The sequence below is a fragment of the Cimex lectularius genome, unplaced genomic scaffold, assembly GCF_000648675.2.
Source record: "Cimex lectularius strain Harlan isolate CLEC.00 unplaced genomic scaffold, Clec_2.1 scaffold152, whole genome shotgun sequence".
Taxonomy (NCBI): domain Eukaryota; kingdom Metazoa; phylum Arthropoda; class Insecta; order Hemiptera; family Cimicidae; genus Cimex; species Cimex lectularius.
In genome coordinates, this window is record NW_019392749.1 from 1,105,184 (window position 1) to 1,119,781 (window position 14,598).

The 14,598-nt window shown below is 34.7% G+C and overlaps 1 protein-coding gene across 2 annotated transcripts in view; it reads right to left on the reverse strand.

The window, feature by feature from the left end:
- LOC106672616 (sodium-coupled monocarboxylate transporter 1-like) overlaps positions 1 to 14,598 on the reverse strand; it is a 72,471-nt gene that overhangs the window by 17,367 nt on the left and 40,506 nt on the right. The window contains exon 1 of one of the 2 annotated variants that reach the window (XM_014404169.2): positions 6,732 to 6,870. The exons of the other annotated variant lie outside the window; for it this stretch is intronic. Coding sequence (XP_014259655.1) covers positions 6,732 to 6,808 — 77 coding nt within the window. The 5' untranslated portion in view covers positions 6,809 to 6,870. Of the gene's footprint in view, positions 1 to 6,731; positions 6,871 to 14,598 lie in introns of those variants that run through there. 2 annotated transcript variants of the gene reach the window in all.

Below are 14,598 nucleotides of genomic sequence, written 5' to 3' on the forward strand. Positions count from 1 at the left end.
ACTGGCGGCTGCCTCATCAGGGTGTTACACTTCAGTCAACAAGAACGTTTTTATTTTGTATCGTAAACTTTTATTCCTGCCGAAATTAACAATGCTCTGTGTTGAACGGAATGGCCATCCTCACATGGTCACATGTCAGCTGTTGGGGGTTTCCTTTTCATTGATTTCGTACTAGTAAGCTCCGCAAATTTCGCGGCCTACACTAAGCCGGAACAGGGTTAAATAAAAGAGCGTACTTTTCGTTGCCCCTCCACGGCCTCCTCGGGATTATTGGGAACATGCATCGATAATACCTGCCCATGTCGGACGTTTCGTATGAAAGGTGCCATTTCCTTTTTATCTCATGCCAAATTGCGCTTCAAATGTCATCAGTGGGAATCTTTATGTCCAATTTCAGCAATGTTGACTTCTGAGTATTTTTTCCTTAACGAAGTCTTAATCTTTGTGGGACTTCCATCGTTGAGGAACACAATTTCTTGATGGTCAATTGCGCCCAGTAGAGGTCGGACCTTCCTGTCTATCCAATCGAAGCCGAATGATAGATGGTGAATATTTACATCGCCAACGATAAAAGAAGGTGTGTGACACCTTCAAGGGATCATTCAACTGTTGGGTGGCTAAGTTAGTGCTGTTACAGCTCACCTAGTACACTGAAATGGCAGTTAAATCTGGGAAGCTGTTGGAGAAGATTTTTTCACCAACAACCATCAAGTCCCTTTTTTGTGAGTAGATTTGCATATACACCATACTATATGTTTAATTATGAGGCCGACGCCTGTGTACGAGTCTTCCCTATCTAGGCGCAAAAAGTTATACCCGAAAATTTTACATCGTACATTACGAGCCATGTCACCGATATACAGGCTAAGACTATTTCATTTTCAGGGAGAAAGTTTCTTTGCAGCAAAGATCTGTCGCTCCATTGTAGCACCATGCAACTTAAGGGTAGGCAGAGAATTTCTTGGCTTGATATTCATAGTGGAAAAAAGAGAGCGTTGAGATATGGATTCACAATTCATTTTGTTGGGTTGGAGTTGACTTATGATTTTGGCTAACAAACATGTTACTCAAGCAAGCAAGGATGAAAACCTTTCTAGAATACTACTAACCAACGCCCAGCAATTATGTTAAACAAATTGGCCACCCAGACTCTGATGAAATGGTAAGGTCTATGGGCTTCTCCCCAATAGGAGCTCGTACAAAAGACTTCTCACAACTATTATGCATCGACGATTTGTCACCTAAGAGACAACACAGGTCATATCCGGTGTCACCTGTGCAAGTTCGAACGCGAAAGAAGCGTGTTGGTAAAATTCTTGGTGACGATCGGTTGGGTGTCATGTAAAAAGAATATTTTGGCGTCAAATGAGTACGCGCTCAGATTTGGGGACTTTGTTTCAGCAATTGACGTTGGTAAACTGTAGTTACAAATTTTACCGTTATACTGTACAAATTTTAACATTTTCTTAATAATATGAACAAGAATATGCTTACTTATTAAAGAGTAAAAATGTTCATTTACAATTACGTAGTTTTTGTTTTATTTTGTATCTCTCGTTCTCACTCTCTCTCTCTCTCTCTCTATATGTATATATATATATATATATATATATATATATATCCCCCTTTCTCCTCTACATCTCTTTCTCTCCACCACTACCTCTCTTTTTCTCTCTCTGTCTTTCTCTATGTCTCTCTCTTCTGCATTTCATAAACTGAATTTTATATCCTGTTTAATGAGCGATCCGAGAAGCAAGAGATTGCAACACAAGGCACCTCAACAGGAAGAATAAATACAATAGTTCATTCGAGTGTGACGCATATCGTAGTGTGAAGGCGTTGTCGGTTGAGCAACGATAAAATTGATTTTTCATCAGGTTTTCCACTAACAATTTCTTAAAGATTGTTGAAAACGTATGCGGAAATAGTAATGATAAAAGGATTTTTAGATTTTGAACAAAGAAGCCATTTATTGGGGAAAAGGATTTGCTTTTACCTCCGTTAGTATTCAGTGGGTAGATAATAAACATTGTTTTATTATGTCAAAAAGTGAATAAAATAAAACTTGAAAAACTGGTCAGAAACTAAACTTTATGCAAAAATCAATACATTTGTGATGATTTATTATTATTATTTACGATATAGAGTATAGACATTGCAATTTAGTTGACAATTCACTAGTTTTCGTGGTCCGCTTGACCAATTAATATCTTGCAATTAATTAAGGTTTTTAGTTGAGATAAAAAGCCATTAAAAAATGGCAAAAAGGAGGGAAAATTCAAAAAAGTGGTGTTGAGATGGGAAGTTAGTGTCCAAGTGGATCGAAGTCACGATAGCTCAAGTGGAAGTGTAGCGGTATATCTAGCCGAAGGTCGTGGGTTCGAATCCTGCTCGTGACACGGCCTTTTTTTTCTCAACTAAAAACCCTGATTAATTGAAAGATATTAATTGGTCAAGCGGACCTCGAAATCTAGTGACTTTAATAAGTTAAAATGAAGTATATCTTCACTAAAGCTCTCCGTGGCCATTTCATTTATCGCCGAGAATCAAATAGATTACACGAATTTGAAAAATGGCCAAAAGGAGGGAAAATTCAAAAAGGTGAGGTTGAGATGGGAAATTAGTGTCCGAGTGGTTCGAAGTCACGATAGCTCAAGTGGTTGAGTAGCGGCGTATCTAGCCGAAGGTCGTGGGTTCGAATCCCGCTCGTGACACTGACTTTTTTATCTCAACTAAAAACCTTAATTAACTGGTAGTTGACAATGTTTCCACTGGTGTTTTGGAGGAAGCATTAAAAATATTTTTTCTTTATCAATAACGTCATTAATATTTTAATGTATTACATAACATAGCTATAACTTGTTTTGAATATGTAATTAATACATGTTACGTTTCAGTGCATCCGAACATTAAAAAATAGAATCCGATTGTGTCTGTAACGACCCGTGAAACAGAATAATAAATTAAGGAAGAAGATAATAACTAACGTGTTTTACATTATTTCAGTTCCTAATTAAATTGTTAACATCGTGTTTACGCGTACAAAGAAAAATTTGTAACAAAATGTTCTCTAACCATTTCAACCGAACGAACTGATTACTGTACAATATGTATTTTTTTTTTCACACTGACAAACAAAGTACCAAAAATTTGAAAAATTAGTAAATAAAACGGCACTGAAGACCAGAGCACAATCGGAAAACAACTAGACAAAAGATAATTAAAGCCAATCCATCTGACAAAAAAAGGCATATACGCTATAACGTACGAATTTGGTGAAAAATCTATCGGACAGACAGGAAAATAAAATACAGAAATAAGTCCGATATACAGATCATATTGTAAAATGCAATAAAGTACCGCCGATTTTATGAAAATGTCGCATTCGAACGCTTTTGTCTTCTAATCTATAGAAGAAAACCGTTTAATTATTTTTAATTTTATTTATCAATAATATTGATCTGTAATTTAATTGAAAAAAATGAAAATTACCGTTTCGAAGTATACCGAATTACCGTCAAAATACGGTTCTATTCTGATATATTTTCCAGGGCGTCTTTGATAGATAATTAAAACCATCCTCTTTGCATTCTATTTCCATCTAATTGTGTTTTTATGAAATTTGATTAAATATCAAACAGAAAAATTGTAACTGGGTAAAATTTTGTTAAAAACTGTTGCACTTCTACAGTTTTTTTATCACAATAAACTAGCTAACTTTGAATATCTCCAATCTATTCATTTTTAATATACGAAAGTTTACAAATAAATTGAGTCAATAGAAAGAGCAAGAGAGAATATAAGTCAACCTAAAAGAGCAAATTCCCTATTTTTCAAGAGAACGCTTTTTGTGACATCTTATGTAGGGCGTAATGTGTATTATTTACGTATATATTGTGTATAGTAATATATAAAAGGAGGAGTTCCATTAATTATCTTTTTCAAATTGTGATATTATTTATTATACCCATCTGTTTTACTTGTTGGGCCCAAATTTAATTCTAATTCTTGAACGAAAGCACTCCGAAACTGGTTTGTTTTATTAAAATATTTTTTAGAAATTTCTAAAACACCACCCTTACAAAGTTTAATCGAATTGATCTAGAAAGTGTAAGGAATTTTTTAATACAACCAAAAATAATTTATTTTAAGATACCGTAACACCTGAAAAAAAGCAATAAATAAAAATAAAATCGTGATGATTGGAAGAACAAAAACCTTGAAACTAATAACCCTTTATTATGATATTATGATATTATGATTATTATGATATTCAACTTGATACAAAATGATACATGGAGTAGGGGCAAGAATCAAGGCCTAAATTTTGACCTAGCCAAACCCCACAACATCAAATTTCCAAGGCGAGATCTACGCAATAGAAACGTGTGCACATAAATATTACAATTTTCAGACGTCAAGCGGCACTGAAGACCTTAGAACCTCCACCTCAACTGAAGGCTGGCTAACATTTCCACAACTCCTAAGAAAACTAAATCTGGCAACTTTAATGTGGGCACGAGAACTTCAGAGGATTGAAATGGCGACAAATTAGCAAAGGGCATGCTCCAAAGAGTCCTACAAGCGGCAATCTACAGATGGATAGAAAAACAAATGACAACACAGCAATTGAATTCGACAGGTCCATAACAATCAATAATTATTCAGAAATCGTGAGATGCGGTCTGGTGTGATGTAGGTTTCAGAAAAACATTTTCTTTATCGTGCCAACGTTTCGATCTTTATTGAGATCATCTTCAGGGCTTTACAAACATTGTTTACATTTAACAAATACATTTAGGCTGTGGAAAAGTGAATTTATACAATGCAAAATATATTTTTTATATTCAATCAAAGTATTTCTACTCACTCAAAGTGTTTGTCTTCTGTGTAATTGTGGCATTCTTGTGTGTCGTGTTGAGAGTGCCAGTGAGATTTTGCTATTATGCTATAAAAGAGACGACGAAGGGAAAAAATGTGTTGGTAATGGTTCGGCCAGATTATCCTTTCAGAATTATATAGAAAGGGATAAATAGGAAAAGGAAAGCTAAATTGTTGAAAAATTAGACTATGTTAAAAATATTTGATGTGTGGAATATGATGTGATGATATATGTATGTTATCTATATTGAATGTGATTAATGATATTGGCGTAGCTGCGACTAAGTTAACATGTATCTGTTCTGTAATTGATGCTGTGTTTACCTCTGTTGATATAAACCATTTCTAAGAAATTACGTTTATGTTTGTTTTGTTCTGTATGTAATATTTTTGGATTTTTGAAGTCGAAACATTTCTAAGAAATTACGTTTATGTTTGTTTTGTTCTGTATGTAATATTTTTGGATTTTTGAAGTAGAAATTGTGTCGGTGTTCAAAATGGTGGGTAGCGAGTGCTGTAGGATTTTGCTTAGGTTTTTTGCAATCATAAATATGTTGCTTTACTCTCTTATCCAGATATTGGGATGTAAGACCGATGTAAGTTGCCGGACAGTTTAAATAGTTGATCTTGTAGATTACGTCAGATTTATTTGTTATTGGAGTGGGATCATTAATTTTGGAAAAAAGTTTTTGGATTGTTTTGTTAAATGTAAACAATGTTTGTAAATCCCAGGCCCTGAAGATGATCTCAATAAAGATCGTTGGCACGATAAAGAAAATGTTTTTCTGAAACCTACATCACACGAGACCGTATCTCACGATTTCTGAATAATTATTGATTTACGGTCACTAATCACCACACATAACAATCAACGTTTCTCAAACAGACAAACATAAATCTACCTCCATCGCGGCAAGTAGGAATTAAGGAAAATGGTCGTTTAATGGAAGTTACTATTAAAAAAAATTGTAAAAGCTGATTCAAAAATCGTCCAATTCTGTAACAAAAAGCAGACATCGAAATATGTCTTATTTGACTGCAAAGCCTAAAAAGGCACAGTCTCCTCAGAAAAGGAAATAATATCTAGAGCGATTAGCGAAAAGGGACCCTAAAAAATAGGTCAACTACCCCTAAAATAGCGGAGAATATTCCGGGGTTTGGAAATTACTCAAGGAGAATTTCACAATAGAATACGCTGAGTTCCCGATACGATTTTTCGAGGAAACAGGGCTGTTTTATTACTAATACTATAATAATCAATATCTCCCTTTTGTCTAGATTGAATGTACTTATTACCGTGAAGAGCGCCCTTAACGTTCGGTTAGGTACATATGTGTAAAGGTTGATTGAGGAATGCTCCACCACCCTACTTGGGTAAATGTAAATGGAAAATAATTTATTTAAGAATTAATGTGTGAGTTGGTTTGGATTTAGAAACTAATTGCGTTCAGGGCTGAAATGGCCGACTTGATGATAGCCCCTATCTTCGGCAGTTGGACGGATAAAACCAAGGTTTGATTCCATACTGTCAAAACATGTGATAGACGATTTTGTAAGTTATTTTGTAAGTTCATACGTTGAATCAGTCAATCATATATTTTGTGTCGCAGAATAAATAGTCACCAACCAGTGGCCCAGGAATTTGATATCTGACAAGTTAATAAGTTTTGTATTGAAACTATGCTAATAATAATAATATCATGATAATATGATAATAATAATAATATCGTTGCTACCTAAACGATATTCAAAACTAATCGAATTATACAAATGTTAAGCATTGTAATATGGTCTATGTTTGACATACAATACAGTTTTCTGTTAGGAAAAAATATCCTTTTTAAACTTACCTGTAACTTTGTAGTGCTGCATCATCTGCAATGTTGCTTTCAACAAAGAAGTTGCAAATTTTGTCGCTAAGGCACATTTTATTATTATATATATTTTGCAATGCAGTTTACTCAAATACGCCCAAAAAGCGACTGGGAGAGAGAATTCAAGGGAAAATAAACACTGTCTGGCAATCTTATTTGCAAAAAGATTCAAAATTGCAAACAACTATAATCTATCTAATACCAGGCTATTAAATACGACTATAACTTGTTTGCTATATTGTTACTATTTTAATTTGGAAAAAGCAAAAATATTGCCGGATGAAAAAATAATTTTAAACTTTAAAAATACTTAGGAGTAAATTAAGGTTTGCAGTTGAGATAAAAAAGGATTCGAACCCACGATCTTCGGCTAGATACGCCGCTGTTTTACCACTTGAGCTATCGCGACCTCGATCCACTCGGACATACTTCCCATCTCAACCGCACCTTTTGAATTTTCCCTCCTTTTTGCCATTTTTCAAATGTCGTGTAATCTATTTGATTCTCGGCGACAAGTGAAATGGCCACGGAGAGCTTTAGTGAAGATATATGTGTGGTGAATAGTGTCTGTTAGTCGATGATCATTCAGAAATCGTGAGATGCGGTCTGGTGTGATGTAGGTTTCAGAAAAACATTTTCTTTATCGTGCCAACGTTTCGATCTTTATTGAGATCATCTTCAGGGCTTGGGATTTAGAAACATTGTTTAAATTTAATAAATAAATGTAGCATGTGGAAAAAAGTGAATTTATACAATGCAAAAACATTTTTTGTTTTAATTTTATTTTCCCTCAAAGTACGCAGAAAATAAACACTGAGTGAGTAGAAATACGTTGATTGAATACAAAAAAAAACTTTAAAAAAATATGTTTTTGCATTGTATAAATTCACTTTTTTCCACATCCTACATGTATTTGTTTATTTGTTAAATTTAAACAATGTTTCTAAATCCCAGGCCTTGAAGATGATGTCAATAAAGATCGAAACGTTGTCACGATAAAGAAAATGTTTTTCTGAAACCTACGTCACACCAGACCGCATCTCACGATTTCTGAATAATCAGTGAAGATATACTTCATTTTAACTTATTCAACTCACTAGTTTTCGTGGTCCGCTTGACCAATTAATATCTTTCAATTAATTAATGAAAATGGCAAAGAGGAGGGAAAATTCAAAAAATGGGTTGAGATGGGAAGTTAGTATCGAAGTCACGATAGCCCAAGTGGTAGAGAAGCGGCGTATTTAGCCGAAGGTCTGGGTTCGAATCCCGCTCGTGACACTGACTTTTTTATCCTAACTAAAAACCTTCATTAATTGAAAGTTCTAAGTTTAGTTTTTTATTTGAATGTGAAAATCACACGGCAACTTACAGAAGGAGACGAAGGACGACCGACTTTTTAATACTTGGTCGAAAAATACCCTCAAAGAAAAAACCGTACACTGAGAGAGTTTATTTCAAACTTTTGTATTTTCATCTTTATATTAACCCATATTATATGTATTATATTATTAACCCACTTTTAATGTAAACCAAACTAAACTAAATCAAAAATTCATGAGTTTTAACAAAAATTATTTTATTATCATGGTTTCAACAAAAATTCACCAAACCAGCGGAAAACAATTTAGTGATATATTAAAATTTAACTACCAATTAATTACTTCGTTTTTCTCTTAATAATGCCTATTCCTCATCTGGCAGGGAGCATTTAAGTCTCCTAAGCATCGGGAAAATAATCGGCCCGATTTCGCCCTGTGAAACAGAATCCCATTAATCAACAAGAACAGTTTAAAGCCGTTCAAAATTTGTTGGTGGCGGCGAACAAATCTTATCATGTCCGACTCTTTATCATGTCCCATAAGTTTTTTATAGGATTCATGTCAAAAGAATGGACTGCCCAATTCATTGGGGCAATCGCTACATCCTCAAAGTAATGCGTGACAACTCAAGCTACAGCCCAAGGTCGAGCATTATCATCCTTTTACACGAACTTATCTCCAATAAATGGAGCCTATGGGACCACAAAATGAATGTACCTTTGTGCAGGAAGATCCTTTCTGTGTGATAAATAGTTCGGTACCATACCGATACTAGACCGTAATTGGCCGAATCATATGCCCGAGCGAGATCTCGACTTAGACTTGCTTGTAATAAAAAAATAATTTTTTACTCAAATTTATTGTTTCCTTAAGAAAGCAATAAAAAAGAAAAAACAATTTTTCACTCGACAAGTTAGCTCAGGAAACGATGAAATTGAACTTATTTTATTTATTTTTAATCTAAATAGTTGTAAAAGGATTATTAACACTCTATAAAAGTAAACAACGATTATTAATGTTGTATTTACGTTTTAAGTCAACTATGAATTTTTATATCTAGTTTTTAAGGGAAATAGATAAATACGGGTGTCCGGTTTTTGCCTTTGGTTGTATTTGTCACGTATCCGAGCGTTCTTGCCAATGACCCATAGGAATCTTTTTATGTAACGTTTCGGTTGAAATGAAAAAGTTAGTGTCATGAGCGGGATTCGAACCCACGACCTTCGGCTCAATACGCCGCTGCTCTACCAGTTGAGCTTTCGTGACTTCGATCCTCTCGGACATCAACTTCCTATCTCAACCCCACTTTTTTTTTTTAATTTTCCCTCCTTTTTGCCGTTTTTCAAATGTCAAATCAGGATTCGATTCTCGGCGAAATATGAATTGGCCACGGGGAGCTGTTAGTGAAGTTATACTTTGTTTTATTAAACAGACATTTTCCAGTCAAACGCTTGTGATATGTACCTAAAGATTTTGTTAATTTTAAAATAGTTGTTATTGTTTTATAAATGCACACGTTTGAAAGATGCTAATGAAGAAGAGGTTTTGTGTATATCTATAAAACGAATTTGTTTAATGTATTTAAGTTGTGACTTCGTAACTATCCCCTGAGAAGGCAATAAAACTTGTCGAAAGCTTGGGCGTTGATATAATAATATTGTACGTTTGAAAACCACAACCCGAATCCTAATCAACATCGAAAAAGTTAGTGTCACAAGCGGGATTCGAACCGACGACCTTCGGCTCAATACGCCGCTGCTCTAACCACTTGAGCTATCATGATTCGATCCCCTCGGACACCAACTCCCCATCTCAACTTACAACCTTTCGAATTTTCCTTCTTTTTTGCCATTTTTAAAATAAATAATAAAATGTATTTGTGTGTTTTTGTATGTACGTAGGTTTGTCTGCTGTATTTACAGCGTTGAAATTGATTTAATTATTTGGGTCCTTTGTGCTCGTCATGATGATTCTAACTTACTTTTAAATCAATTTCATCGTGTCGTCTTTCTAGTATTAAGACTAAGACAAACTTTAAGTTCAGGGTTGTTCTCAATTATCATTCCACTACCCCAGGCAATACAAATGGAATAGAACGTTGGACGCGCGCGTGCTATTCAATAGTGGCCGACCTTGCCGCCAGCAGAATCGGCTCATTGTTGTCACAGTTTTCAATGCAGATCACTCCTCTTCCGCCCTCTCGACGATTTTCCCTCGAGAAAATCACAAGTCTGATTCCTTCGGTTCAAGTCCCTTGATGGATATCGTCCTTGACACAATTTCCCGAAACACATCTGATCCTGAATCGATTGTTCTGAATGCACTTCATTACACCTGTGACAAATCTAAATATTAAATTACTCACAATTACCATAATGCCGGAGAATTAATCCAGAAGTAGAAGTAAGAATGACAAATGCTAACCTTCCATGTCCTTTTACTATTGTAGGATAATTTAAATTAATTTCGACAGTAGTCCTAACACACCAGAATCATTTACAGCATAAAGTACAAGTTATAATAAAAATTACCATTGACAAACGTAATTATTACAAATACAATTATTTTACATGACAATTAGAGAGTAAGTGTAAGAGACATAAAGAAGTAAAAAAGTGATAAAGAGATATAGATGTAGTGAGATAGACACGTAGATAGAGCGAAAAATAGGGAGAGAGCGAGGAGAAGAATAAGAATAAGAAAAAGAAGAGAGAGAGAGAGAGAGAGAGAGAGAGAGAGAAGGAAAATAAATAGAAGAATAGATTCATAGGTAGGTAGAGGGAAAGTAATAGAGAAATATATAAATAGATAGATAGATAGATAGACGATAGACAGAGAGACAGAGGAAAATACAGATAGAGATAGAGAGAGAGAGAGAGAGTGAGAGTGATTTAAAAAAGAAATAGAAAGAAAGATAAATATAAAAATAGATAAAGGTAAAGAGGTAAGAATAGAGAAAGGAAGGGTGGAGATTAACATTTTTAAAAAACAGGTTATTTTAAATATCTTAAAGTGGTTGTTTTCAATTTTGTGAATATTACTGTGTAAAATTAATTGTGCGAAAAATCGAAAAAAATGTTGACAATAATATATCTTGTTTAATTAAACCAATATTATATTTATGTTTTCCATCAGTTTTTCTGTCAGAATCCATCGGTGTTTTTCTTATCCTTACTTATGTATCCTTGAACCTGTACGAGGGTCTGTTGTCTGGTTCCGTAACTTCACGAGTTTGAATCATTTCCTTTCGCACTGGACATTATCCAGCACTGATAATTTCAAAGTAGCAATAATCAATAAACGGAAAAAAGATTGTTTATTTTACTTTTCCTGGTCGGCTGGCCAGCTATTTTAATAGAATGCGGCCTTGATTTTTTAATGACATTTCTTGCAATATAGTTTCCATTGTTATATAACCGCGAATGGGCATTTTTGAGGGAAATTAACCCCTCTTTTTTTTTGCCCACGTCTAGTTTGACAGTCTATTTTTCACGCCTGTGGATACGTGATTTTTCAAAATTATAGTCGTTTTGTTATTTTTTTTATTATTTTATTTATTTTTATAAAGCATCGGAGATTCATATGAGTCTTGCCGTAAAAATCAACTGAATATGTTTTGCAAGAGTGAAGATAATATACAAGTGCAATAAATATATGAACTTAAACTTAAAAAATGCATAAAATGGAAATGAAACATTTTTAATAAAAAAAACTCGAAAAACAAAAAAAATATCATGAAACTTTTGCAATTTTCTTTTGGCATTCATTTATTTCTGACTTTTGTAATCTAGATGTTGCCCAATTTTTATACTTTTTATACAATTATGTTTCTTTTACCATAGATCAGAGATCAGATCTCAGAAAGAGAGAGAGAGAGAGAGAGAGAGAGAGAGAGAGAGAGAGAGAGAGAGAGAGAGAGAGAGAGAATTAAAGAGATCCAGAGACAGTTTAAATGGATAGATGCGATGCTCTGTCTCTAACTAGATGGAGAGATAGAAAAAGAGAGAGAGAGAGAAAGAGTGAGAGAGAGAGAGAGAGAGAGAGAGAGAGCGAGAAAGAGCTATTACAACTGTTGAAAAGCCGAAGTTTTATACATCCATTTTATGTCGACCTGGTTTATATTTTTTGCTATCATCAGTGAAATCAACTAAATCTACTGTTCTGATTTTTCTACAGAAACCAAATTCATACCCTTACGTATAGTATATAGAGTTCTAAGCGCCTTAAATTTCGTGGAGATCTGATATATCCTTCTGCAGTAATTAGCATTTTTATTTTATATTACAATTAAGTAAGGTTTTTAGTTGGGATAAAAAAGTCAATGGCACGAGCGGGATTCGAACCCACGATCTTCGGCTTGATACGCCGCTATTGCTGCTAGCTATTGTCACCTCGATCCATTCGGACACCAACTTCCCATCTCAACCGCACCTTTTGAATTTGAAGATCGTGGGTTCGAATCCCGTTCGTGCCACTGACTTTTTTATTTCAACTAAAAACCTTAATTAATTGTAATATATTAATTGGTCAAGCGGACCACGAAATTAGTGAATTTTTTATATTATGATTTTTTCCAACAAAAAAGTAGTCAGGGTCGCGTTAAACAAATATCATCATGAATCTTGCTAAAAATTATTTCTATTTATTTTCTTTCACTAGGTCATAAATTATGTATAATAATACAAGGCATGATAATAATTTCATGTCTACCTAAAGTCTTTTCCTGACAATAAATCAATTACACAAGTATACGAATGAATTTGGTTTAATATCGTCTATGTATCAATTATCAATATAGCACATGCGGTTCAATAAAATATGTCTGCCCTTAAATCAAGTTCTTATTTTTCAAAATCAAACAGTTGTTTTATGGGTTTTTTGCGAGGTCTGTGGGTACATAATGTTTTTGTTTTATAGACTTTTTCTCGTTTCACTAAATCCGCTGTTGGGTTTATGTACTGGTTGGTCTGTGCGCTTTTTCGTGTTCCTCTAGAAACTCCATCAACTGTCCAGCCCACGACATCCTGTGTAGGCAGACCAAAATAATCCGAAGTACCAATCTACCATTGTTAAGCCTCCTATAATGGAAAAGACTGGAAAAATGCAAAATATGGTAATTACATTTAAAATACTGTTCTTTTGATATCGGACATATTGACAGATATCCTTTGGGCCATACAACCTGAACGTACTTACTTCCAGTGAGATTTATTGTTGATTTATAACAATGTTTTGTTTCTTTTTTATTTAGTTTATTTATAGTTTATATACTTGTTTTTCCAAGCCATGTCAATATTTTGTGCTTTACACAACTTGCTTACAGAACAATTTGTAAATCTTCGAGTATCTTTCAGATACGATACACATTTCATTGTACTTTTATAGTCCCATAAAATTCAGGATGTGCCAATGACACATTGAAAAAATATAAATCAAACAAATAAAATCGCAGTTATAAAAAAGCAGTTCTGCTTGACTCATTGTCACTGTTCAATGTAAGTGGTATGCCCTCGGGGAACCGTGAATCTGCGTGGTATTATGGCGCATGAATTCCTCACCAGATCTTTTATTTAGTGACCGGGCCAGCTGGCTTTTATTCGTTTAGATCAATATACTTCAAAAGTCCTTCAGAGTTGATTCTTCATCGAAGAACAAAACACCGTTTAATAGGATTTCTTCAGTATCTTGCTTCGCAAACTTTTTCAGGAAATTTCTGCGCAATGTTTGATTAGTCGGGGCTTGATAAATCTCAGGATATTATGTCAACTGCTTTGTTGCCAAATTCTATTAACCATAATTGAAATACCAACTATTCCAGCTAATTTAAAAAAACTACTAGCTTGGTCGCTTACAAAAATCAATAGTCATCATCATAATTTAGTTAAAGAACTACTTTGTCTTGCCCAACTCTCCCTCTGGACCCTCATTCAGTTCGTCTAACTTCTATTTCTCCTATCTAACCCCAACCGAAGTCCTCGAGGCCATAACCAACTCCCACTCCAAGGCCATTGGAGTTGATAGCATCCCTATCCATTTTCTTAAACTCTGCCTTTCAATATTACTACTACCTGTTCTATTTCACATCTATAACTACTGACTCCAAAACTCTGTTTTCCCGACAGCCTGGCAAAAATCTCTTGTCCACCCTGTCAATAAAACCCCCTACCCATCCTCCCCTACAGTCTACCGTCCCATTTCCATCCTCTCAAACCTGTCCAAGCCCCTAGAAAGATTAGTCCAAGCTCAAGTCTCCAGGCACCTTGAACAGTCCCATCTTATCAACGCCCTCCAATCTGGCTTCCGCCAAGGTTATTCCACCCAATCACCACTGCTAAAAATTACCAGTGACCTCCACTTAGCAATGGACCAACGGAAAGTTACTATATTTGTCCTTCTTGATTTTTCCAAAGCCTTCGATTCTGTCCCTCACTATTCTCTCCTCTCTAACCTCGAATCTTTTTCCTTCTCCGCCAGCACCATCCGTTGGTTCCACTCCTACCTTACCAATCGTCACCAAGCTGTCT